This window comes from Mobula birostris, chromosome 18 (assembly GCF_030028105.1).
Source record: "Mobula birostris isolate sMobBir1 chromosome 18, sMobBir1.hap1, whole genome shotgun sequence".
Classification (NCBI taxonomy): domain Eukaryota; kingdom Metazoa; phylum Chordata; class Chondrichthyes; order Myliobatiformes; family Myliobatidae; genus Mobula; species Mobula birostris.
The window spans coordinates 51004012-51029843 of record NC_092387.1 but is presented as its reverse complement, the minus strand read 5'-3'; the positions used below and the strand labels follow the sequence as shown (position 1 = coordinate 51029843).

Here is a 25832-nt window from a genome sequence, read left to right as displayed (position 1 = left end):
CCTAACTCGATGGCATAATTAACAGCTCCAATTGAGTGGATTTGTTCCTGATCATGGGCACTGCCGATGCAGAGTTTGCACATTCTTTTGTGACATTATGAAATTATATGCATGTGACAGAGGGAAATGAGAGAGGGAATAGGACTGTAGGTGCTGCCTGTCTAGAAGCTAGCCTAGAGTTGAATGGCCTCCTGTACCATTAAAAGTACAAGATACTAGACAATAAATTTTGCAACAGTTTGTTATAATTCCAAATATTCCACATAAATACCACATAGCTCTGTTCATTTGTAGCACACATTTCCTTTACCTGCAAGCTTGCAATGTAAAATAAAAAAAACACTGCAGATGCTGAAAATCTAAAACAAAAATGGAAATTACTGGAACACTCAGTATGTCAGGCTGTATCTGTGGAGAGAGACACAGCATCAATGTTTCAGACTCCTTGTCAGAACTTAAAAGGAGTCAATAGAAGCTTGTAAGCCTGCAGTGGTAGATGGACATGAGAGGGTGAAAACTGCAAGGAGAGAGGGGGAAGGGGTTTGTCAAACAGCTTTACAAACCTTTTTACTGTTTCTCTCCCCACAGATGAACCTTGACATACCGAGTATTTCCAGCATTTTCCACTTTTGTTTCTCATCATTCACCTTATATCATCAGTCAATAGTAAATGATTCCATTTCAATTCATTACTGTTTTTGTACAGTAACTGGGGCGTAGAAAGAACCCTGACAGTTGTGACACACTGTGTACTGTGAATTCTATGCACTCATCATTTTAAACACTAAATACTGTCTAGTTATACAAGACAAACAGAAGGGCTTTGTGTCGGCCTTGGGGTTGTTTAATCCCTTACTTATTCAAACTTTAGATGAAGTGAAAAAAACAAATTGCTATGAGGTCCTTTTGACATTGTTAGTGATAAGAAATTACTCATAGGGCACAAAACTGTAAGGAAATAGCTCTGTAATTAACATTAAAAATGTATCATTCATCAAAGTCTATTTACAGTAATCCTCAATTTCTCATGGTAATCATTATCATAAATTAGTTTAGGAGTACTTAAAATAGAGAGACTTTATTAGCATAAGTAAAATGTTTTAATGAATCAGATTAACAATGAACAGGATTAACTGAAACTTTGTTTCAAAATGCTTCAACAGGGATACTTCTGTTGATGTGAAGATTTATTTTACATGAGCCCTGAGGTTTTTTTGGAATAGTTGATACAGGCTATCAAAAATGGGAGGGGGATCTCCAAAACTGAAAAGAATTTTCCACAAAGAAAGGCTTAAAATTATTTTTTGTAATCAAAATTAGGTTTAAATGAAATCAAATCCTTTGAATCTTAGGGTGAGCCCTTTAAAGCAGAAACACTGGTTGAATGCCAGAGATTGTCATTTATAATTAGGAATACACCACAATAATTACTTGTTCCTTCATTTGTCTGGAGCTCCAGTGGACACAAGCATTCTTGATTATATCTCCCTTTATAAAGGTCTTTAATGTGGAAAATAGTCTGATGTAATGCAGTTGTTCTTTGTAATTGCCTCATTAGTACATGAACTGTATAAACTATCACACATGGTGCAAAGAAACAGCACCTGTGCACCATTCAATCCCAATAGTTGATTATCTGCAAGATTTCAAGACTGCTAGTGCCTTTGCATCCATTCTTTGATTAGATGATGTGCTAAAGCCTGGGGCGGTGGGATCCAGAACGCAATCTCACCCATTTCTTTCTTGCTTGGTACCTGCTTCTGCTTTAAAGGTTCCTCTATCTCTGCAGCATCGAACCAGCGGGCATCCTCAAGCTCAGAGTGGTTGAGCTCAATCTGAAGCCATAACAAAATGCTTGTCAATATTTGGAAATTACAGTGGCAGTAGCAACAAATACTTTTGTCAAATACAACTTGTCTTGAGTTAATAAGATACAGGAAAATTTATAAACACAAGAGATTTTGCAAATGCTGGAAATCTACAGCAACACACACAAAATGCTGAAGGAACTTAGCTAGTCAAGCAACATCTATGAAAGGGAATAACAGCCAACATCTTGGGCCAAAACCCTTCATCGGCATTTTGTGTGCATTTCACAAGAAAATTTATAGTGTATGACGGACTGTAAAGTAGTTAGTTGATATGTAGCTGTGCGACTTGGCCATATTAATCACTAATGACTGAGTTACAAAACGGTAGTTATGACTGTTAAAAGAGGGGAAAACATTTCTCTTTAAAGGTTAATTATACCATATTTGTCCTATTTGTAAAGAACGAACTGCCAGTCAGTTTTCTGTACAAGTTTCTCTAATTAATCATCATCATATATGGAAGAGCTTGTAAATAAAATCTCAGTGCAGGATTTATAGAATATTAGATAATGCAAGAGAAATGTGAACGGTAGCTGTTAATAAAAGTTTGGCCCTGCCAGAAATGCACACACTGAGAAAACAAAGATAAAAGAGACTGAATACACTGGAAAAAATCTTTTTCTCTCTCTTGTGGCTTTCCTGTCAATGCCAAGTGTTAATCACATTAATCACAAAGGCCAACTTTTCAACATAAATTCTATGTTTGATTGGCAGTCTTTGCAGCTCAGAATGCTCATTTGAGTTTGGAAAATGTAGAACGTATATGGTAGAACGAGGTTTATTCCACACACAGTCCAGGTTATGCATAAACAGTGTCACACAGCATGGAGGCAAAACCCCCTGGGTTGCTCCAACTATTAATCACTAATCCCATTTTATTCTCCATTACCCAATTTATACAATGCCTGCCAAAAGTGAAGATTACTCACTCCTCACATTAAAAAAAAGAATAATTGACAGGAAAAATGCCAGGAATGAGCTGCCACCACAAGTGGTGCATCTGAGCTCAATTTCAACTATTAAGAGAAGTTTGAATAGATACATGGATGGTAAGTGTATGGATGGTTATGGTCCCAGTGCAGGTCGATGGGAGTAGGCATTTTAAATGATTTGGCATGGACTAGATGGGCTGAAGGGCCTGTTCCTGTACTGTACTTTTCTATGACTGTCACTCTTGAAGCAGAAAGCAGTGCCTTTAAATCCCATGCTAGAGAATTAAGCAAAATTACTAGGTTGTCCACTGCTGTCACAGAATTTCTGTCATTCAGAAATCAGGTCCTGTCCATACTCCCAAATTAACAAGATTTCATGGCACTAGTTTGAAAAAGAGGGTTTTTATTGACCACAAGAGATTCTACAGATGCTGGAAATCCAGAGCAACACACACACACATAAAATGATGGAGGAACTCAGTAAGTCAGGCAGCATCTAGGATGTCCTAGTCTAATATGCATCCATCCACTAGCATCATTAAAATAAATTGCAAAAAAGGTTATAAAATGGCCTGCAATTCACTGTTCTATCTGCTTGTTGGATTTTTCTAAACTTCAAAATTTATTACACGTTATTAGTACCTCAATGATTATGAAGTACTTAGTAATTTCAGAGTTCATTGAAAGGCATTATAAACATGGAAGTGTTTCCATTCTCTTATAAAGAATTGTGAAATACATTGAGATTTGAAGATTTGACGTAAGTGATGGCAATGACAGAACTCAGTAGCAAGACCTCTTGACTAAAAATGCAAAATGGATCGGAGTTTCAAAGCAATGTGCTGTGTATTGGATCCATCCAAAACATCCTCATGTGGTGAGTTCTTCCTAGCTTGGTTTCTTGCAATAGGAATATAATGGAGTCACAACCTTTGCCACAAACAGAAGAGTACATAGCATCAACTGGGCATTTCTTGTTATCTTCTTGGGGCTAGTTACAAAGGTCAGGTCACTCGCCTGAGTGCTACTGGTACCATGTAACCCAGTACTACCTGTCGCATGGTCGCATGGTCGGGTGGTCGGTAACTAAACCGGCTCCCCCACCAGGCTTGCCTGGTGAGGAGAGTGGCTAGACACCCTGCAGGATGAAAAACAAGACCTGTCAAAGGACAGATGAACCCTCTCGTAAGGTCAACGGCCATCTGGCAAACACGTGCCGTGAAGTGCGGAAAGGGCATCCCTTGCATCGAAGCTTGGTCTGGCCATTCACTGCAACAGAACTTTCCCCAGCCATCTTGGACCCCACCATGCAGCTGGATCCGGGAGGGGATGTCGAGAGGGTGGGTCTGGACCTGTGCAACCCCCTACTCACCTAAAATCCATTCACGCACACAGTGTTCCTTTCTGAGGAGTAGGGTCAACGCCACTAACTGACTGAAAGGAAACATCATCATCCTATGGGATGGATGGATGGATGGATGGAGGGGGAGGGACAGAGGGAGAGAGAGATATAGTTACAAAGCACCACAGGCAAAGCCATGTTGGAAGCTGTCTTATTCTGCAGACTAAACAGGAAAAGTTGAAATGACTTGAAACAACTTACAAAGTAAACCATAACAGTACACATTTCCACATTTTTGTTGTGGTCATTTTTTTGGTCTCCCTCTCCTTGTAGATTTCAAAGTTATCAGGGTGCTAAATTTCAGAAGCATGGTCCTTATTTTTTGGCTCTCCAAAACTTATCTTACCTTGTTCTGCTTTGGCTGCACCATTGCATGGCACCCAATCATCAGAGAACTACTGGGAAAGGGCCAGTGTTGGGATGCAGAATACGACAGTGAGGACACATCCAAACCGACTTCTTCCGCCACTTCTCGATGCACAGCCTCTTCCACTGTCTCTCCTGGGAAAGGCAAAAGAAACGAGAAATAGAAAGAAGAAATTTGCTGCAAGTCAGTTTGAAAGAGCGAGAAACCAATCAATGGTTAATGGTGGCTGTGGGATTGCCCATCAGTTGGCTGGGTTATTTCTGCACAGGATGAAAATGGACTTTGACTTGTCTCAATCACACTTTGCTTACAGAACTACTAGGGCTACTGGATTGCACTTGGTGTGCTATGCACAACTATAGTTTTATATAAATGAGAAGATATAGAGACACTAAAAAATGTACAAAAACATTCAGATGGATATCACCAGAAATGAAAAGATATACATGTTGGGATAGGCTAAATAGGCTAGGTTTTTCACCCAAAAATGTTTAGAATATAGAACACTCTACTACAAGATATGGAAGCAAGTAACACAGTAGACAGCTTGAGCCGAATGGCAGTAAATATAAAATTGATACAGGATACAGATCTGTGCCCATAGTTCACCAGTTCAAATGTGCTGTCAGTAAAGTTAAATAAAGGCAAGACATTGCCACACTAGGATGCAGTCATCATGGATGTCTATTGCTGGTATAGTAATCTGTTATTAGAAATACTTCAAAACAATATATTTCGCAGCAAAAGCTAAATTCTGTCTATAATCTTGCACTGCATGTAATCTGTTACTGTAAGAAGATTTGATTACCAATGTTGCAGAATCCAGCCAGTGCACTATACATTCCAGGAGGAAATCCCTTTTGACGTGCCAGCAGGCAATGTGTTCCATTGGATACCAACATGATAACCACAGGAGACATCTGTTAATGAAGAATTGCAGGAATAACTTAGCATTTAAAAATAGTTTAAAACATTTGCAATGCATATTTAAAGTAGTGGATGTGCCTCTGCTAACCTGAGTTACTCTGATTCCTGGAGATGTTTGCCATTAACTGCTATAAAATGGTTCAATATGATGGGAGCCCAATTGATTAGAGAATAACGCTGGAAAGTGATAGAATATCACACTGGTAGAGATGGTGATACTATTTTGTGGGTGAGATTTTTACAGCAGAGTGGGAAGAATTTATAGTCTGAGTACTCAGCTTTGGCACTCAAAATATACAATTCCATTTCTCAGTGTTTACACCCTTCATCTTCAAGAGCAACGTGTTATGACTAATGAATTTAAACAAGATGTATCCACATCTATTCCTGAAACTTTTATGAAAACCCCTGTTTGCACTTCTTATCTATTTATTTTGCTCTCTCCATTTCATCTTGGATCTTCTTCCATGCCCAAGGGTTGTATTACAAATGCCATTAGTGCAGAGCCTGGGAAATAAAATTAGTTTAGAGGAAATGAGTATAGAGTGACAGCAAATAGACATAGTGGGTAGAAGCACAGTAAATCTCTACTATCCGGAATAATGAAAGAGAATATCTCCACAGATACTGGATAATGTAAAACATATTAAAATACATTTAAATGCACCAACATGTTGCACTGTGTCATTCAACAATTGTTTTACAGTGCTATGTTTCTCTAACTTCCTACTTGCAAATTCCTAGACTGCCTACAGGAGCTTATAGACGTATTTACAGTATCCTCTTGGATCAGTTGTTTGAAACATTCTGTCGGGCCCCATGAGAATTTTATGTATTTCAATGCGATCACTTAAATTCAATACAGTACATCCAGTCTGCTTAACGTAGCCTCATGTAACAGAAAGGTAAATCACATCCCAGGAATCAGGCTGCTGAATCTCAATCAAAGAATATCTTTCCTTCGGTAGGTAGACCTTACAAAAGGAACATCATATAAAGCGAGCTGAGTGCATATCAGAATCATCCACAACGACTACCTGTGGATAATAGATTACTTCATCTGTGCCACAGACACGTTTACTGCCGGATATATTTTTCTGCGTTGGTTGTCCAGTTCTACCACAGTAGAGATGTGTGCTGTGCCAACGGAGAAGGGCCTGAGCCTAAAATACATCACATTATTGTGACTCACATTCCCCATAGATAGTCTGACCTGAAATATAAGCTCAGTGAAAATTCAGAATACAAATCTGAGGAGATTGATCATAAATTTAAACTCATAGAAACAGAGCAATCTTTTGTCACAAATACAAGAGTCTGCAGCTGCCGGATATCCAGAGTAAGACACACAAAATGCTGGAGGAATTCAGCAAGTTAGACAGCATCTATTGCAGGGGCGCTAAAGCAGGAGTCCACGGACCCCCTCTGTTAATGTTACAGGTCCACGGCATTAAAAAGGTTGGGGACCACTGATCTATGGAGAGTAATAAAGAGTTGGTGTTTCAGGCCAAGATGCTTTTTTATCACTATCTAATTGCAGTGGCCAGCACTGTAAACCAAGGAAAGATATACAGTACAACAGAATTTCCCAGAATTCTGCAAGTTAATCTCAAGGTTATATACTTTATACAACACTTTCAGTACGCTGGATGAACTCAGCAGGTCGGGCAGCATTAGTCAGAAACATTGAGTCGACGTTTCGGGCCGGAACCCTTCATCAGGACTGAAGAATGAAAGATGGGGAAGGATTTGAAGAATGCTTGTAGCTTCAGTTGAAGGACCAGTAATTTGAAAGACAAAGGGGTGGGGGAGGGGAAGCATTGACATCATAGCCCTTGAAAACAATGGGTAGTAGAAGAAGGAGGCAGAACCATGAGGGAGCTGGGGGAGGGGGTAGATTGAAATAGGGATAGAGGAAGGGAGGGGGAGGGAATTACCGGATGTTGAAGAATTCTATGTTCATACCAAGGGGCTGGAGACTACCTAGACAGTATATGAGGTGTTGCTCCTCCAACCTGAGTATAGCCTCATCATGGCAGTAGAGGAGGCCATGTATGGAGATATCTGAATGGGAATGGGAAACAGAGTTGAAGTGGGTGGCTACCAGGAGATCCTGTCTGTTGTGGCGGACGGAGTGGAGGTGCTCGACGAAGCGGTCCCCCAATCTGCGTCGGGTTTCACTGATGTAGAGGAGGCCGCACCGGGAGCACCGGATGCAATAGATGACCCCAACAGACTCACAAGTGAAGTGTTGTCTCACCTGGAAGGACTGTTTAGGGCTCTGAATGGTGGCAAGAAAGGAGGTGTAGGGACAGGTGTAGCACTTACACTTACAGGGATAAGTGCCAGGTGGGAGATCAGTGGGGATGGACGTGCGGATAAGGGAGTCGCAGAGGGACCGATCCCTGCGGAAAGCGGAGAGGGGTGGAGAGGGAAAGATGTGCTTAGTGGTGGGGTCCTGTTGAAGGTGGCAGAAGTAGCGGAGGATAATATGCTGGATCTGGAGGCTGGTGGGGTGGTAGGTAAGGACAAGGAGAACTCTGTCCCTGATGTGGTTGCGGGAGGATGGGGTGAGGGCCGAAGTGCAGGAAATGGAGGAGATGCGGGTGAGGGCATCCTTGATGACGGTAGAAGGGAAACCACGATCCTTAAAGAAAGAGGACATTTGAGACGTCCTGGAATGGAAAGCCTCATCCACGGAGCAGATGCGGCGGAGACGGAGGAACTGGGAATAGGGAATGGCATTTTTGCATTTGGCGGGGTGGGATGAAGTATAGTGGAGGTAATTATGAGAGTCAGTGGGCTTGTAGAAGATGTCAGTGGAAAGTCTGTCTCCAGAGATGGAGACCGAGACATCGAGAAAGGGGAGAGAAGTGTCCGAGATAGAGGAAGTGATATATTGAATTTGAGGGCTGGGTGGAAGCTTGAAGTAAAGTCGATGAAATTGACAAGCTCAGCATGGGTGCAGGAAGCAGCACCAATGTAGTTTTCAATGTACCGAAGGAAAAGTTGGGGAGCAGTACCAGAATAGGTTTGGAGCACAGACTGTTCCACATAACCAACGAAGAGGCAGGCGTAGCTGGGTCCCATGCGAGTTCCCATAGCTACACCCTTAGTCTGAAGGAAGTGGGAAGAGCAAAAAGAGAAGTTATTAAGTGTGAGAACCAGTTCCGCCAACTGGAGGAGGGCAGTGGTGGGGGGGAACTGGTGAGGTCTATTATCCAGGAAGTAGCGGAGGGCTTTGAGGCCTTCTGGATGGGGAATGGAGGTGTATAAGGACTGGACATCCATAGTAAAAATGTAGTGGTTGGGACCGGGGAATTGGAAGTTATTGAAGAGGTGGAGGGCATGGGATGTATCCCGGATGTAGGTGGGGAGAGACTAAACTATGGGTGACAAAATGGAGTCCAGGTAGGCAGTTACAAGTTCGGTGGGACAGGAGCAGGCAGAAACTATGGGCCTACCAGAACAGTTAGGCTTGTGTATCTTTGGGAGGAGGTAAAACCAAGCGGTACGGGGTGTGGGAAAAATGAGATTAGCGGCTGAGGATGGAAGGTCTCTGGAGTTGATAAGGGTGGTGATGGTGCGGGAGATAATGGTTTGATGTTTTTTGGTGGGGTCCAGTTCCAGTGGTAAGTAAGAGGAGGTGTCAGCTGCCGTTTTGCCTCAGTGAGGTAGAGGTCCATCCGTCAGACTACTATGGCACCACCTTTATCAGCAGGTTTGATAGTGAGGTTGGGATTAGTGCGGAGAGAGTGGAGGGCAGTGCATTCAGAGGGAGTGAGGTTGGAACAGGAGAGAGGAGTGGTGAAGTTGAGACGGTTGATGTCTCGCCGACAGTTGGAGATGAAGAGATCGAGTGCTTCATTCTATTATATACTCCCATGTCTATTATGGGAACTCGCATGGGACCCAGCTACGCCTGCCTCTTCGTTGGTTATGTGGAACAGTCTGTGCTCCAAACCTATTCTGGTACTGCTCCCCAACTTTTCCTTCGGTACATTGAAGACTACATTGGTGCTGCTTCCTGCACCCATGCTGAGCTCGTCAATTTCATCGACTTTACTTCAAACTTCCACCCAGCCCTCAAATTCAATATATCACTTCCTCTATCTCGGACACTTCTCTCTCCTTTCTCGATGTCTCGGTCTCCATCTCTGGAGACAGACTTTCCACTGACATCTTCTACAAGCCCACTGACTCTCATAACTATCTCGACTATACCTCTTCCCACCCCGCCACATGCAAAAATGCCATTCCCTATTCCCAGTTTCTCCGTCTCCATCACATCTGCTCCGAGGATGAGGCTTTCCGTTCCAGGACATCTCAAATGTCCTCTTTCTTCAAGGATCATGGTTTCCCTTCTACCGTCGTCAAGGACGCCCTTACCCGCATCTCCCCCATTTCTCGCACTACGGCCCTCACCCCATCCTCCCGCAACCACAACAGGGACAGAGTTCCCCTTGTCCTTACCTACCACCCCACTAGCCTCCGGATCCAGCATATTATCCTCCACTACTTCCGCCACCTTCAACAGGACCCCACCACTAAGCACATTTTTCCCTCTCTACCCCTCTCCACTTTCCGCAGGGATCGGTCCCTCCGCGACTCCCTTATCCGCACGTCCATCCCCACTGATCTCCCACCCGGCACTTATCCCTGTAAGTGTAAGTGCTACACCTGTCCCTACACCTCCTCTCTTGCCACCATTCAGGGCCCCAAACAATCCTTCCAGGTGAGACAACACTTCACTTGTGAGTCTGTTGGGGTCATCTATTGCATCCGGTGCTCCCGGTGCGGCCTCCTCTACATCGGTGAAACCCGACGCAGATTGGGGGACCGCTTCGTCGAGCACCTCCACTCCGTCCGCCACAACAGACAGGATCTTCCGGTGCCATCCACTTCAACTCTGTTTCCCACTCCCATTCAGATATCTCCATACATGGCCTCCTCTACTGCCATGATGAGGCTACACTCAGGTTGGAGGAGCAACACCTCATATACCATCTAGGTAGTCTCCAGGCCCTTGGTATGAACATAGAATTCTCCAACTTCCGGTAATTCCCTCCCCCTCCCTTCCCCTATCCCTATGTCACTCTTCCCCTCCCCCAGCTGCCTATCACCTCCCTCATGGTTCCGCCTCCTTCTTCTACTACCCATTGTTTTCAAGAGCTATGACGTCAATGCTTCCCCTCCCCCACCCCTTTGTCTTTCAAATTACTGGTCTTTCAACTGAAGCTACAAGCATTCTTCAAATCCTTCCCCATCTTTCATTCTTCAGACCTGACGAAGGGTTCCGGCCCGAAACGTCGACTCATCGTTTCTAACTGATGCTGCCCGACCTGCTGAGTTCATCCAGCGTACTGAAAGTGTTGCTTTGATCACAGCATCTGCAGTTTATTTTGTGTATATAATTTATACATTATTTGATAATAAATGTACTTGACTTGAATTAAAAATAAACTTCTGGCCAGAAGTCAATTCATTTCACTATTATGTTCAATATCATTGATTTATAATTTTTTAATATTGTCAATGTAAGTTATTTATATTTTTATGTTGGGGTAAAAAGATAAATTGCTAAATGCAATTAGCAGTTGTATTAAAAATACTTCATTAAATAAACTGACTTGTTAAGTTACCATGAATCAATATGGGATACGCATGTGGCTGAGTAAAAGAACTCCTGCTTCTGAACCAGAATACAATAGACAATAGACAATAAGTGCAGGAGTAGGCCATTCGGCCCTTCGAGCCAGCACCGCCATTCACTGTGATAATGGCTGATCATCCACAATCAGTATCCAGTTCCTGCCTTATCCTCATAACCTTTGATTCCGCTATCTTTAAGAGCTCTATCCATCTCTTTTTTGAAAGCATCCAGAGACTTGGCCTCCACAGCCTTCTGGGGCAGTGCATTCCATATATCCACCACTCTCTGGGTGAAAAAGTTTTTCCTCAACTCCGTTCTAAATGGCCTACCCCTAATTCTTAAACTGTGGCCTCTGGTTCTGGACTCACGCATCAGCGGGAACATGCTTCCTGCCTGCAGCATGTCCAATCCCTTAATAATCTTATATGCTTCAATAAGATACCCTCTCAGCCTTCTAAATTCCAGAGTATACAAGCCCAGTTGCTCTAAACTTTCGATATATGACAGTCCCGCCATCCCGGGAATTAACCTTGTGAACCTACACTGCACTCCCTCAATAGCAAGAATGTCCTTCCTCAAATTTGGAGACCAAAACTGCACACAGTACTCCAGGTGTGGTCTCACCAGGGCCCTGTACAGCTGCAGAAAGACCTCTTTGCTCTTATACTCAATTCCCCTTGTTATGAAGGCCAGCATGCCATTAGCTTTCTTCACTGCCTGCTGTGACAATAGACCTGGTTTGCACTAACATACCCGGTGCCTATAAAGTAGTCCCTCAACTCCATGTTGGACTCTTAGATCACTTATCTGTAATGTTAATTCCAGCATTAGGATATATTAAAACAAGAGCTGTCAAGATGAGAAACAGTTTCTTCCCCCAGGCCATTAGGCTACTAAACTCTCAGCCACATCGTGTTCACTGATTAATCTGTTCCGTACCTTCCAATATTCAATATGAATGTACTTCAGTTCGTTATTTATGTGTCATTCATCTGTAGATTTTATCCTTACCTTCATAAGTTATCATGTGTTATGTGTACTACTGTGCTTTACATCCTGGTTCAAAGAAAGATTGTCTTATTTCTATATACATTATAATGTGGCCAAGTGGTTAAGGCATTGGACTAGCGAATTGAAGGTCATGAGTTCGAGCCTCAGCCGAGGCAGCGTGTTGTGTCCTTGAGCAAGGCACTTAACCACATAGTGCTCTGCAATGACACTGGTGCCAAGCTGTATTGGCCCTTGCCCTTCCCTTGGACAACATCGATGTCATGGAGAGGGGAGACTTGCAGCATGGGCAACTGCCTGTCTTCCATACAACCTTGCCCAGGCCTGCGCCTTGAAGAGTAAAGACTTTCCAGGTGCAGATCCATGGTCTTGCAAGACTAACGGATGCTTTATTATTATTATTATTATATAGTTTCATATGTTATATACATGTATGTAGTAACTTCACTTGAACTTGAACGTGCAAGAAAAGCCCACTTTAGAACGTCCAAGACCAGAGCCTAGCCTGAAATTAAAACTGCAATATTCTGCGGATGCAGTAACATAAAGTTCTGAAAGCAATCTATGAGAGGCATAAGAACCAGAGAAAATTAAAATATATTACCTACATAACAGCCCTCCTCACCCCACATTAATACACACAGTGTGTAGGTGCATTTACCTCCTCTCCCTCCAGCCCACCATCATACCCTCTCGTTTCAGCCACACATCAGAAACATCTAGATCTGACACTTGCATGGAAGCAATATTTATCTTCAAAATTTGCCAAAACTTTTGTCTTACCTGGGATAGCAGAGTTGAATCCTTTCCTTCCACAAGGAAGAAGGCTTTCCGAAATTCTACAAACCTTCCCTTTAGTAGCATTTCTGCTCCGGCCTTTTCAGTTTGTCCTTAATTTAAAAGCACAAATTGAAACATGGTCTGATTATAAGATATCAGGAGAATGCTATTTGGCTCCTTGTTCCTACTCCACCACTCAACAATCATTATAACTTTCCTGCACTAAGCCCATATCCCTTGATTCCAAAATGTGTCAACCTCTGCCTTGAATATACTCCGTGAATGAGCCTGCACAGCCCTTCCTAGGACATTTCTTCCACTGTCAGTCCTGAATGACTATGCCTCACTTTGAGACTGTGATCCCTGATACACCAGTCAGCAGAAATCTCATCTGTACATCAGCCCTATCAAATCTCATGAGAATTTTGTACTTTTCAATTAAATCACCTCTCATTTTTTGTAAATTCTAGAGTATTTGGCCTCGTCTGCATAATACTTTCTGATAAGACAAAACTGCCATTCCAGAAATAAATATGGTGAACCTTTATTGCACTCCCTCTCTGATAATCATATCCTTCTTCCAATAGGAAAACCAGACCAGTGCATGACATTCCTGGTGCAGTCTCATCAGAGACTTATATAATTGTAATTAGTTATATTTACCACTATATTTAAATCTTAATGCAATAAATCTTAATACTGTTTGCTTTCCAAACACTTGCTGTGCCTGCATATTAACTTTCCATGATTCACATACAAAGACTCTCTCCAACACCACACAAATCTGCCAAAAAATGAACAACTATCAATTCCTGAATACAAGAGATTCTGCAGATGCTGGAAATCCAGAGCAACACATATGAAACACAAGAGGTCAGGCAGCACCTATGGAAATGAATAAACAGTCAACGTTTCAGGCCGAGACCCTTCTTGAGGACTACTCTGCTTTTCTCTTTAAAAAAGCCAAACATCAATGATGACTATAATTTTTTCACATTATATTCCATCTACTCATCCTCACCCACTCATTTAGCCTGTACACATTCCCAAACCTCTCTCAATTCACAACTCAGATAAAATAAGATAGCATTTAGGTTCTTGATTAGTAAGAGCATCAAAGGTTACGGGGAGAAGAATGGGATTGAGAGGTACAGTATAATCAATCAGCCATGATCCAATGGCAGAGCAGACTCAATGGGACAAATGGCCTAATTCTACTCCAATGTCTTACTGTCTTAGGACCTTAAATTGCTACAGCACCTATAATAACCTAGAAATGAGATCACATCCCACCACAGAATCAAAAAATAATATAACACAAATCCTCTGTCACCTATCAGAAATACCTGATCAGTCACATTCCAGCTCTTTCTCCAAAGTACTGTCATTGGTTCTAAGCATTTATCCAATTCCTATTTGAAAATTATGATTGCATACGCTTCTACTACCTGTTCAAGTAATATGTGTACTTAAATGGAGACACAACAAGGTTGCAGGCATCTAGAAGAAGACACAATTCCAGGTTAACACTATTCTCCAACCATCATCATAAATACAGATGAGCTTTTCTTTATCATTAAGCTGCTATGGGTGCTTGTAGGCTGCCAGGTTTCATGGAACATTACAGCACAGAAACAGCCCCTTCAGCCCATCTAGCCTGTGCCAAACTATTACTTTGCCTAGTCCTTTTGACCTGCATCTGGACCATGACCTCCAAACCCCTCCCAACCATGTACTTACATAATCTTCCCTTAAATGCTGAAATCAAACCTGCATCCACCACTTCTGCTAGCAGCTTGTTCCCCCTCATGTTCCCTTTCAAAATTTCACCTTCCTCCCTTAACCAATGACCTCTAGTTCTAATCTCACCCAATATTATTTATAACACTGAATACAGAGGGGAGATAACTTATAGGCTATATCATGCTTTGTAATGTCCTGAGACATTAGATGTAAGAACGCAAATATAAAAAAAGTTTGAAGTAAACAAACTGATTAATACCATCTCATTTCAGGGAAAGTATATTGTAAAAATTATCATGATTTATACAGGGAAGTCCATAAAATGTATTTCACAAAATAAATGTTTAGATACATTAAACTGTGATTAACAGTCTAGCAAAGGCATACAAAATATTACTTCTGGTAACACACAAAATGCTGGAGGAACTCAGCAGGCCTGGCAGCATCTATGGAAAAATAAACGGGCAACATTTCAGACCAAAACCTTTAGGCAGGACTGGAGAAAAAAAGCTGAGGATAAGATTTGTAAGGTAGAGGGAGAGGAGAGAGAAATGCCAGACAACAGGTGAAAATTGGAGGGGGAGGGATGAAGCAAAGAGCTAGAAAGTTGATAGGCGAAAGAGACAGATGACCATGGAAGGAAGGAGGGGGTGGGGGGAGGAGCACCAGAGAGAGGTGATGGGTGGGCAAGGAGATAACATGAGAGAGGGACAAGGGGATGGGAAATGGTGAAGCGGGGAGGGGGTGGAGGCATTACTGGAAGTTTGAGAAATCGCTGTTCATACCATCAGGGTGGAGGCTACCCAAACAAAATATAAGGTGTTGTTCCTCCAACCTAAGTGTGGCCTTATCCCAACAGTGGAGGGGGCCATGGATGGACATATCAGAATGCGATGGGAAGTGGAATTAAAATGGATGGCCACTGGGAGATCCCACTTATTTTGGTGTGCAGAGCATAGATGCTCGGTGAAGCAGTCTCGCAGTCTACGTCGGGTCCTACCATATACAAGAGGCCACACCGGGAGCACCCACCACAGTATATGACCCCGACAGACTCTCAGATGAAGTGTCGCCTCACCTGTTTGGGCCCCTGAATGGTAGTGAGGGAGGAGGTGTAGGGGCAGATGAAGCACTTGTTCCGCTTGCAAGGATAAGTGCCAGGAGGGAGATCAGCGGGGAGGGACGAATGGATAAGAGAGTCACGTAGGGAGCGACCTCTGCGGAAAGCAAAAAGTGGGGGTGGGGAGAGAAAGATGATTTTGGTTGTGGGATCCAGCTGGAGGTGGCAGAAGTTTCAGAGAAATATGTGCTGGACGCGGAGGCTGGTGGGGTGGTAGGTGAGAACAAGAGGAACCCTATCCCTGGTAGCGTGGCAGGAGGATGGGGTAAGAGCAGATGTATGTGAAATGGAAGAGATGCGGTTGAGGGCAGTGTTGATGGTGGAGGAACGGAAGCCCCTTTCTTTGAAAAAGGAGGACCTCTCCTTTGGTCTAGAATGAAAAGCTTCATACTGAGAGTAGATGCGGTGGAGACAGAGGAATTGAGAGAAGGGAATGGCGTAATTACAAGTAGCAGGGTGGGACGAGGTATAATCCAGGTATACAAGTAGCGGGGTGGGACGGGGTATAGTCCAGGTATACAAGTAGCGGGGTGGGACGGGGTATAGTCTAGGTATACAAGTAGCTGGATGGGATGAGGTATAGTCCAGGTACTTTTGGTAAGATAGTTTCATTAATTTAGATACAGAGCTTAATATCAATCTCACCTAAATCTAGTGCAAACTGTGGCACAAGACTTTCTGTACAACCAGTTAGAACTGATTCCTCCATCCATTTTTCTGTCTGGCCCAGCTTCTTAAGAATTCCATTCAGCTCTGGAACAAAAACTTAAAACATCAATTTCTTTTCTATGCTCACATAAACAAGTTTTCAGAATTCTGCAATTGCAATTAAATAACATTCTGAAAGCATACTATGACAGGCATAACAATACAGAAAATTAAAATATGTTCTTCACCCCACATTAATACATACTGTGAGCAAATGCACTTACAGTACCTCCTCTCCCTTCAGCTACACATCAGAATCATTTATATCTGACACTTACATGCAAACAATAAATGTTGCTTTGTCATTAATATTTGCCAAAGCTTTGCATGTTTCCAATAGTGGAAGAGTGTTGATCCAGAGGGCACAGCCTCACAATAGAAGGATGTCTCCTTAGAATAAAGATAAGGAGAAATTCTTTAGCCAGAATGTGGTGATTTGGTGTAATTCATTGTCACACACAGCTGTGGAGGACAAGGCACTAAGTATATTTAAAGTGGAGATTAATATGTTCTTGATCTGTAAGGGCATCAAAGGTTACGGAGTTGAGAGGGATAATAAATCAGCCATGACCAAATGGTGCAGCAGACTCAATGGGCCGATTAGCCTAATTCTGCTCCAATGTCTTCCGGTCTTATGGTCCTATACTGGGACTGGTATGTGGATAAGTCACAGGAAAGTCACATCATCATTGAAAAGCAAACCGGGGTTTTTCTTCTCCTATGTTCCTGTGTTACAAAGTGCAAAGGGTTGTTAGTTAGTGAGTATCCTGTCATAATGGTCACTGTGACATAAGATGTTCATACAGCACATTACAGTTTACAATAATTTGTGCATGATCTTTTGACTACTCTGCCATTGACCTACACCACTACTAAATGGACACGAGAACTGTTTGGAAGTACTTCTTTAAAGTAATTACAGTCAATGAAATAAATTGTACATCCACAAAAGAAGACAATATTACAATTAGTGTCAGAGTAGGACTTGGAAGGAAGGCTTCCTCTTCAGAACATGATAAAACAATAATTTTTTGAAAAGTTTTGATTTAAAGAGATGTGACTGATTTCTTACGTTGAACTCATTCTTTCAGAGACCCTGGCTAATCTACTTCCAGTTTCTAAAAAGGTAATAGAAGATTAACAAAGCCCCTAAGTGGCTACTTTTTCTCCAGTATTTCTACCTGAGGCTGTAACAAATGGTGCTATGTACTTGTTCTCAATCCTCTGCAAAAGAGGTGAGAGACCATGAAAGAGCAGGAAAGTTCCAGAGCTCAGGGCCTTCCGGCAGGCTTCATCGTCCTCCTTCAGGTCACATAGGTAGCTGCAATATAATTAAAATAAAAGAAAGATTAGTTTTAGAGAAAGGTTATTTTTCTTATAAATGTGATCTACATAATTTCCTCCATGTTCAGTGATATGAATTAGAAAATATACAGTCCATCAGATTCTTAATAGACCCCAAAGCTCTCTGTTGTACTGTGTAACAATCATTTTTAGAACACAGAACAGTACAGCACCGTACAGGCCCTTTGGCTCACAATGTTAGCTGGCCTTTTAACCTCCTCCAAGATTAATCCCAACTTCCCCTCCTTCATATCTCTCAATTTTTCTATCATCCATAAGGCTATCTAAGTTTCTTAAATGCCCCTAATGTATATGCTTCTACCACTACCTTGGAAGTGTGTTGCTGTGGGGAAAAAAACTCTGAATTCACCCTATATAGTGCCTATAAAAAGTATCCACCCCCCTTAGAAGTTACCATGTTCAATTGTTTTACAACATTGAATCACAGTGGATTTAATTTGGCATTTTTGACACTGATTAACAGAAAAGAATCTTCTGTGTCAAAGTGAAAACAGATCTCTAAAAAGTCATCTAAATTAATTACAAATATAAAACACAAAATAATTGATTGCAAACACGAGGAATTCTGCAGATGCTGGAAATTCAAGCAACACACATCGAAGTTGCTGGTGAACGCAGCAGGCCAGGCAGCATCTCTAGGAAGAGGTACAGTCGACGTTTCGGGCCGAGACCCTTCGTCAGTATTCCTGATGAAGGGTCTCGGTCTGAAACGTTGACTGTACCTCTTCCTAGAGATGCTGCCAGGCCTGCTGCATACACCAGCAACTTTGATGATAATTAATTGCATGTGTTCATCCCCCTTTAATATGACACAACAAATCATCACTGGCGCAGCAAATTAGTTTTAGAAGTCACATTCACTTTGACATGAAAGAGTCTTTCTCTGTTGATTAATGTCAAAAACACTCACATTAAATCCACTATGATTCAATGTTGTAAAACATTAAAATATGAAAACTTCCAAAGGGGGGACACTGTACTTTCTGCCAATCACATTAAAATTATGCCTTTTGTATTAACCATTTCTGCCCTGAAAGTTTTCTTTTTTTTTTAAATTTTATTTTTATTTGGATAAGGAATTCACAAATATCATGTACTTTTTTCATACATACAACCTTTTCCATTTTTTTATATGTATAAAACTATAATTATTTATACATTCTTAAGTACACATTGAGATGATATAAAAGCAAAATAGACACTTAAATAGATAATTATGTACTGTGGTAATTCTAATCTATTAGGCTAAGTAATGGTATTAGTTGTTAAGAAAAATGGTAATAATAGTTTCCATATAACTCTTCTGGACCATTTCCACTGGTCCAAAATGTTGTACATAAGCCTATGTAACAACCATTGTAGGTGTTTATATCCTAATTTGTTCGCCCTGAAAGTTTTCATGGTTTGTATGGCTAAGGCATGACTTATTAGAAGTTTTCAAGATATTAAGGATAACTGGAGACATTATTTAGTTTCTGGAGAATCTAGGAGTAAAAATTTGAACCAGGTCTTTTGGGGTTGAATGTAGAGAATGTGCCTATACAGCCAAGGTGACAGATAATCAGAACAATGTTCCCCAAGTAGGGAGGGAGGATGTTCTGTGTTTGTGAAAGGTGCTATAGAAATGAAAATATTCTTTTCTCCTTACTCAAGTAATCAGGAAGATATAAAAGAAGTGACAGATACAGGTTTTTTTTCCAGTTTACATTGAATCCGCTGTGTAATATACTTGTGATAAATATTGTAAACTCAGGAAAATAGTTTAGCAATTTTGTCCTCAACAATTCTTCAAGATAACCAATTTACAGTGAAGCAACAGATCAGTCCAATTATATTTCATCTGGCAACAACAGTTAAATTTTTAGAATGACTGCGATTAAATTTGTTTTCAGAAGACTTAAATGTCTTGTCTGAAACTGTATGGAAATCAGTAACAATTTATAGTAAGAAGAGATTTTTCCTTCTTTGCTCATGGCAATGTAGGAAGCCAAGCGGAACAACAGATCTATACTGACTCCCAGGAGAATGATATTCTTGCAATTTATCAGACCATAAGACATAAAAAAAATCTGGCATTCAGCCCTTTGATCATGCTCTGCCATTCTATTTATTTTCCCTCTCATTCCCATTCTTCTGTCTTCTCCCCATAACCTTTGACACCCTTAATAATCAAGAACCTATCAACCTCTGCTTTAAATATACCCAATAACTTAGCCTCCACAATAGTCTATGGCAATGAATCCCACAGATTAACCTCTGGCTAGAGAAATTCCTCTTCACCTCTGTTCTAAAGAGACATCATTCGAAAACGAGGCTGTGCCCTCTGGTTCTAGACTGTCCCACTATTGGGAACATCCTTTCTACGCCCACTCTATCTAGGCCTTTCAATGTTCTACAAGTTCTTATTCAGTATGTTCTTTTACACATATCCATCAACTTCTCTTTGATTTTTTCGCCATCCACCTACACTAAAGTTAATCTACAGTAGCTTATTAAACTTCTGGTATGTCTTTGGATTGAGGGAGGAAAACAGAACACTCAGCGGAAATCCATGAGGTCATAGAGACAACATGCAAACGCCACACTTTCATGACACAAATTAAAACTTGGCCTGGGAAATAGAGAGAGATTTTCAAGTGTGCAAATGGAAATCCCTTGAAATTGGCAATTATATTCTTGATCCCATAGTTTTAGCAGTTCTAATTTGATATGGGAATCCATATAAAATATGGGACACCACCCCGTTCACCACTGACTCCTCTCAAACACGAAGAGGACAAAAGAATAGAACACCTAATATAAGTGATTAGACGCACAACACAAAACTCACCGGATCCGACTAACATAATTTGAAGCCATTCTGTAGGATAACTGAGAGGCTGGTTTGATGAAATTACTCAAAAAGAGATGCATCACTGCTTGTTTTCAAGTCCAGCTTGTAGTATCTAACTAACTGTGTCGACCTCTGGTCACCTCAAGAGCAAGGTAATCTGACAGGAAAGAGAAACCAGTTATACCCCAAGTACAACCAAACCTGCACACATTAAATAAGAGAACACAGTAAAGCAGGGTGAGGGAATTACAAGATAAAATCTCACCTCCCTTTGGTGGCTCAGTTCAGAACAAGAACTCCAAAATGAAGTTAATCACTAAGTTTCCAATGTGCGCACCAGCACCCATGTCTTAATGAAACTATGTTGGTACAAATTTAAAACCAAATAATGAATATAGTTCTGGGATGTAAATTCTGCAAATCCATAAGCAACACTAAAAGAGTATCTTCACCAGACAGGCAGAAGTAGTTCAAGCATTTGGCTCATCGCCATAATCTTAAAAGGTAATAAATACAGGTCTTGCCACAAACACCTACATGGTTTAAACACAAAAATAAAACACTTTGGATTTCTTGGATACTTGCTGACATACACTAAGCAAATCAGAACCTTTGAATGCATGGTAGCATAGCGGTTAGCTCAACGCTATCATAGCGCCAGGGATCTGCATTCAATTCTGCCAATGTTTGTAAGGAGTTCATACCTTTCCCTGCGGCCACATGGGTCTCCTCCAGATGCTCTGGTTTCCTCTCACATTCCAAAGATGTATGGGTTAGTAGGTTAATTGTTCAGTGGGTGTATTGGGGGTAGTGCTGACCTGTTACTGTGCTTTATCGCTAAATAAAAAAGATAAAAAATTTAAAAAAGCACCTATGCTTCATTTTCGTGGTTTTCATGTTTGTTGTTGCTGCATTACAACAGAACAGGTTTAAATTATTCCTACCGGCTGTGGAAGCATACCTCCCGGTTACACCATCATTTAATGTCATGTACTTCAAGGAGTCGGATTGACAGTAATAGAAATGAAGCACGTACTGCAATTTCCATGTCCATAGCAGGTAGGCACAAATAGAGGATAGTGGCTTTATCACTTTGTCAGATTTGTACCAGGGCTGTTGCTGCAGCAATTCTGCATAAATAAGTGCAAAGGACACAGTTATATATGTAAAAGAATTAAAACTTGATTCTAAAATGATTTGTCAATCTTCAGAAGTAACAATTTTGTACTGTGGTGTTGCTCAAACTCATTACTTTTAATAATTACAGTAGGAAAGTGAGAAAAGAAAGCTGTAGAATGTCAGCATAAAGAGATTGGGGCTTAGAGGATATAACTCAAGTCAAGTTATCCAGAGTCCACACAGACTCTGTTTATGGCTAAACATTTTTCGTGTGTTTCTCAGGTTGTAGCTGGCGTAATTTGTGATCTGTAGTTCCATTGATTAGGCAATACCAAAATGGTCATCCTTGTTGTACTGTAACCGTTCTTAATGGCTTACACCTGATATTCTGTCCAGAACACTGCTTCCACTGTGGGGATGACCAGATTTTGCATTGTGTTGCTTGGGATGGCCTGCAGAATATGCAGAACCGCAATGAATTCATGATTTTTTTCACTCAAGAGGATTGTGAGAGTGTGAACTGTACGAGTGTTAAGTGGTGCATGCAAGCTCGATTTCAATGTTTAAAAGAAATTTGGATGGGTACATGGATAGAGGGTATGGTCCGGGTGTAAGTTATCGGAGTAGGCAGTTTTAAATGGTTCAGCAGAGTAGATGGGCCAAAGAACCTGTTTCTGTGCTGTACTTTTCTGTGACTCCTTGAGTAGGTCCCAGTCTTCAGGCTCTGCCATATCTACTATGGTAACTGGAGTCAGACAACAACAGCTCATTGGTCCAAGTCCTTGCCAACTGCAGTCAATCACTTTGCAGTCCTATATCCTCCAATAATGAATGTGCTGTTCATCTAGGGCAGCAAATGGATAAATGGCTACCAATGGCCAAATTAAAGCATAAACATAGAAAACACAAGTCAGACATACATAATCTTCCCAGGTTGCAACTCCTGACTCATGTCAGCCCATACACAGAAGCGAGCATTTGGGAGACCAGCTACCCTGTATATCGATTTCTGGTTAAGGCATCTTCTGCCACGGGGGAGCAGGGCACAGCAACAGACGCTGCCGCAACATTGGGATGGCCTGTATATTGTACTTGAGATGTACGTAGGGTTTGAGCAATCTGCTATCGTGTAAAGTAGCCAGTTGCAGAGGGGATTGGAATCTAGGAGCATGGATCACGGTCTCAGAATAAAGAGCAGGCTGTTAAGGGTTAAGATGAGCAGAATTTTCATAAAATGTTGTACTCCAAAAGGCTGTGGAGTCATAAAATGTACTCGGAGGTCAATTGATTGCTAGATATTAAAGGTGACATGGGCTCAGGGTGGCAGTAGGGGCGGCACGGGGCATGGACAGCATGGCGAGAGGGGGCACTGGGTGATGGTGGGACAGCTGAAAGTATATGTTAAACCATAACACATATGAGCAGAATTAGACCATTCCGCCCATCGAGGCTTCTCCGCCATGCCATCATAGGGGAAGGTGGGAGGAGAAACGGGTAGGGGTGTCAAAGCTGAGAAGGGGATATAGGACTTCAGGGCGAGAGGAGGGGAACACGCGAAAATCAGGGCGAGAATTGGAGCTGAAGTCAAGGATCGGCCAAGCTCCCAGTGGAGGCGGAGCAGGTTCTGAGAGTCGGGTGGCCTAATCCTACTCCAAATTACTTTACGACGTGGCGTTTGTAACAGCGGAGTCCTGCTCCACCGAGGGTCATGTTCACAAACCGCCAAGTGGGACCCCGCCGATTCTACAGCTACCCCACCTTTTACCGTCACCCCGGCAAGCCCGGTCCGGCTGACTGACTACCGACAAGACGGAAGCAGCGGCAAGATGGCCTCCTCGGCTCCCGCCCGCGGATCGAGAAGTGACCTCCAGAGGCGAGGCTGCTGAAACAGCCCGGAAGATTTCCAATTAACGTTACTTAACGCAAAGTTCGATACTATGAGACAAGCACGGTCAGAGATGATATTGTCGACGCAGTGATAGAGAAGAAAATCATATCAATAAAATCATAGAGTCCTGGAAATACCGATCAGATCAAAGTGCAGAGACACTGAGCCAATGTTTCTCATCAGTGACCAGAGGGTCATTGAATAGAAAAATTCTGCTTCCGCAAGGTTGCTTTATTTTCATATTTATTTAACACTCGTCACACCCCAAAGCACGTAGTTTTGAACTGTGGTTGTGGCTGCCTTATAACAATTTCAGCAACATATCGCCTCCGCCCCCCCAACACACACACACACACACACACACACACACACACACACACACACACACACACACACACACACACACACACACACACACACACACACACACACACACACACACACACACACACACCATCTTTTCACCAGCACTTTGAAAGTTTTCTGTGCTGCAATCTCCTTCAACCTATTAACTCAAAACAAGAATGCTACTATATACTGCCTGTGGTAATACTTCAATGATGACAGACAATTTGTGCGCAACAAGCTCCCACAAGCAGCTTATGCTCTTGATCAGATATGTTATTGGCCGAGGTTTAGAGAATGGCTGTCTATAAGCAAAACTTGCAAATACTGGTACTCTAAAAAGAAAACAAAGTGCTGGAAATATTCACTAAGGGGAAAGAAACATAATTATATTTTCAGGTCAGTAACTTTTCATCCAAAGGAATATCTGTCTAATTATCACAATGGCATCAATAAATCTTTGGCATCCCCAAGGGAGCAGGCAGAACCTGCGTTTTATTTCTCATCCAAAAGACTGCAATTGCCCGTAAGGTAGATTCTGCAAATTCCATACGGTCACCTCAGAACAACAAAAAAAATTAAGTTGACTTTATTACTTAAATCCTTTACATGCACGAGGAGTAAAAATCTTTATGTTACATCTCCGTCTAAATGTGCAATTTATATTATTTTGTAATAAATAGTATGTACAACAGGACAGCCAATATAACATAGAAATACAACTGTATCAGCGTGAATTAATCAGTCTGATGGCTTGGTGGAAGAAGCTGTTCCGGAGCCTGTTGGTCCTGGCTTTTATGCCATTTCCCGGATGGTAGCAGCTAGTACAGTTTGTGGTTGGGGTGACTCGGGTCCACAATGATCCTTCGGGCCCTTTTTAAACACCTGTCTTTGTAAATGTCCTGAATCATGGGAAGTTCACATACACAAATGCGCTGAGCTGTGCGCACCACTCTGCAGAGTCCTGCGATTGAGGGAAGTACAGTTCTCATACCAGGCAGTGATGCAGCCAGTCAGGATACTCTCAATTGTGCCCCCTGTAGAAAGTTTTTAGGATTTGGGGGCCCACACCAAACTTCTTCAACCGTCTGAGGTGAAAGAGGCGCTGTTGTGTTTTTTTCGCCACACAGCCGGTATGTACAGACCACGTGAGATTCTCGGTGCTATCTATGTATGCCCCTCGAGGAATTTAAGCTGTTCACCCTCTCAACCCCAGATCCATTGATGTCAATAGGGTCCGTCTCTATTCCTCCTGTAGTCCACAACCAGCTACTTTGTTTTTGCGACATTGAGGGAGAGTAGCGAACTATTCTAAGGGACCACCTAAAAAAGACTGCAGTGGCAACTCCATGGGGAGACTGAGTCCAGGGTTTTAGGACTCATGTCTCTGGAAAGGAACTTTAACTCCTAAACCTTCAGAGCGGGGGGGGGGTGGAATTGTTACAATTAAGCAACAACCGACAAACTATCAAATTGCTTAAATTGATTTGAAAAGTACAACGAAATATGACAGCAAGTTCCCAGAATAGTAATGTGAAATGGTGAACAGGTTTTGTCACGTTGATTGGAGGCTAAATATAGTTTAGGACATTAAAGAGAATTCCTCTCCCTTCTTTCTAAGTCGCGACATTGATCTTTTGACAGCACAAATGATGATGCCCCGGTATTAATTCTCATCCAAAACACCCCCGATCTCTGTACTGCGGTAGTCGCAGCATTGAGAGCAAAGAACAAGTAGAAGAAAACAAAGAGATTGGATTCACAAAGAATG

General features: G+C 41.9%; 1 protein-coding gene across 9 annotated transcripts; it reads right to left on the bottom strand.

Annotated features, from left to right (window-relative positions):
- Positions 1-226: 226 nt before the first annotated feature.
- On the bottom strand, positions 227-23893 carry nudt13 (nudix (nucleoside diphosphate linked moiety X)-type motif 13). 9 transcript variants are annotated; one of them, XM_072282671.1, is made up of 12 exons: positions 22497-23893; positions 21671-21839; positions 21414-21546; positions 20975-21068; positions 20707-20866; positions 17693-17832; positions 16449-16556; positions 12944-13050; positions 6537-6662; positions 5381-5492; positions 4552-4706; positions 229-1835 (listed from the first exon to the last, which is right to left on the bottom strand). In XM_072282671.1, exons 5-12 carry the CDS (start codon positions 20787-20789, stop codon positions 1656-1658), a joined length of 1011 nt encoding a protein of 336 aa, XP_072138772.1. In that variant the 5' UTR covers positions 20790-20866; positions 20975-21068; positions 21414-21546; positions 21671-21839; positions 22497-23893; the 3' UTR covers positions 229-1655. The 9 variants fall into 9 exon arrangements, with proteins under 9 accessions (XP_072138775.1, XP_072138772.1, XP_072138770.1 ...); XM_072282669.1 differs by lacking the exon at positions 20975-21068 and having other exon boundaries at positions 22497-22672; positions 23587-23893; XM_072282666.1 differs by lacking the exon at positions 20975-21068 and having other exon boundaries at positions 21654-21839.
- Positions 23894-25832: the final 1939 nt, after the last annotated feature.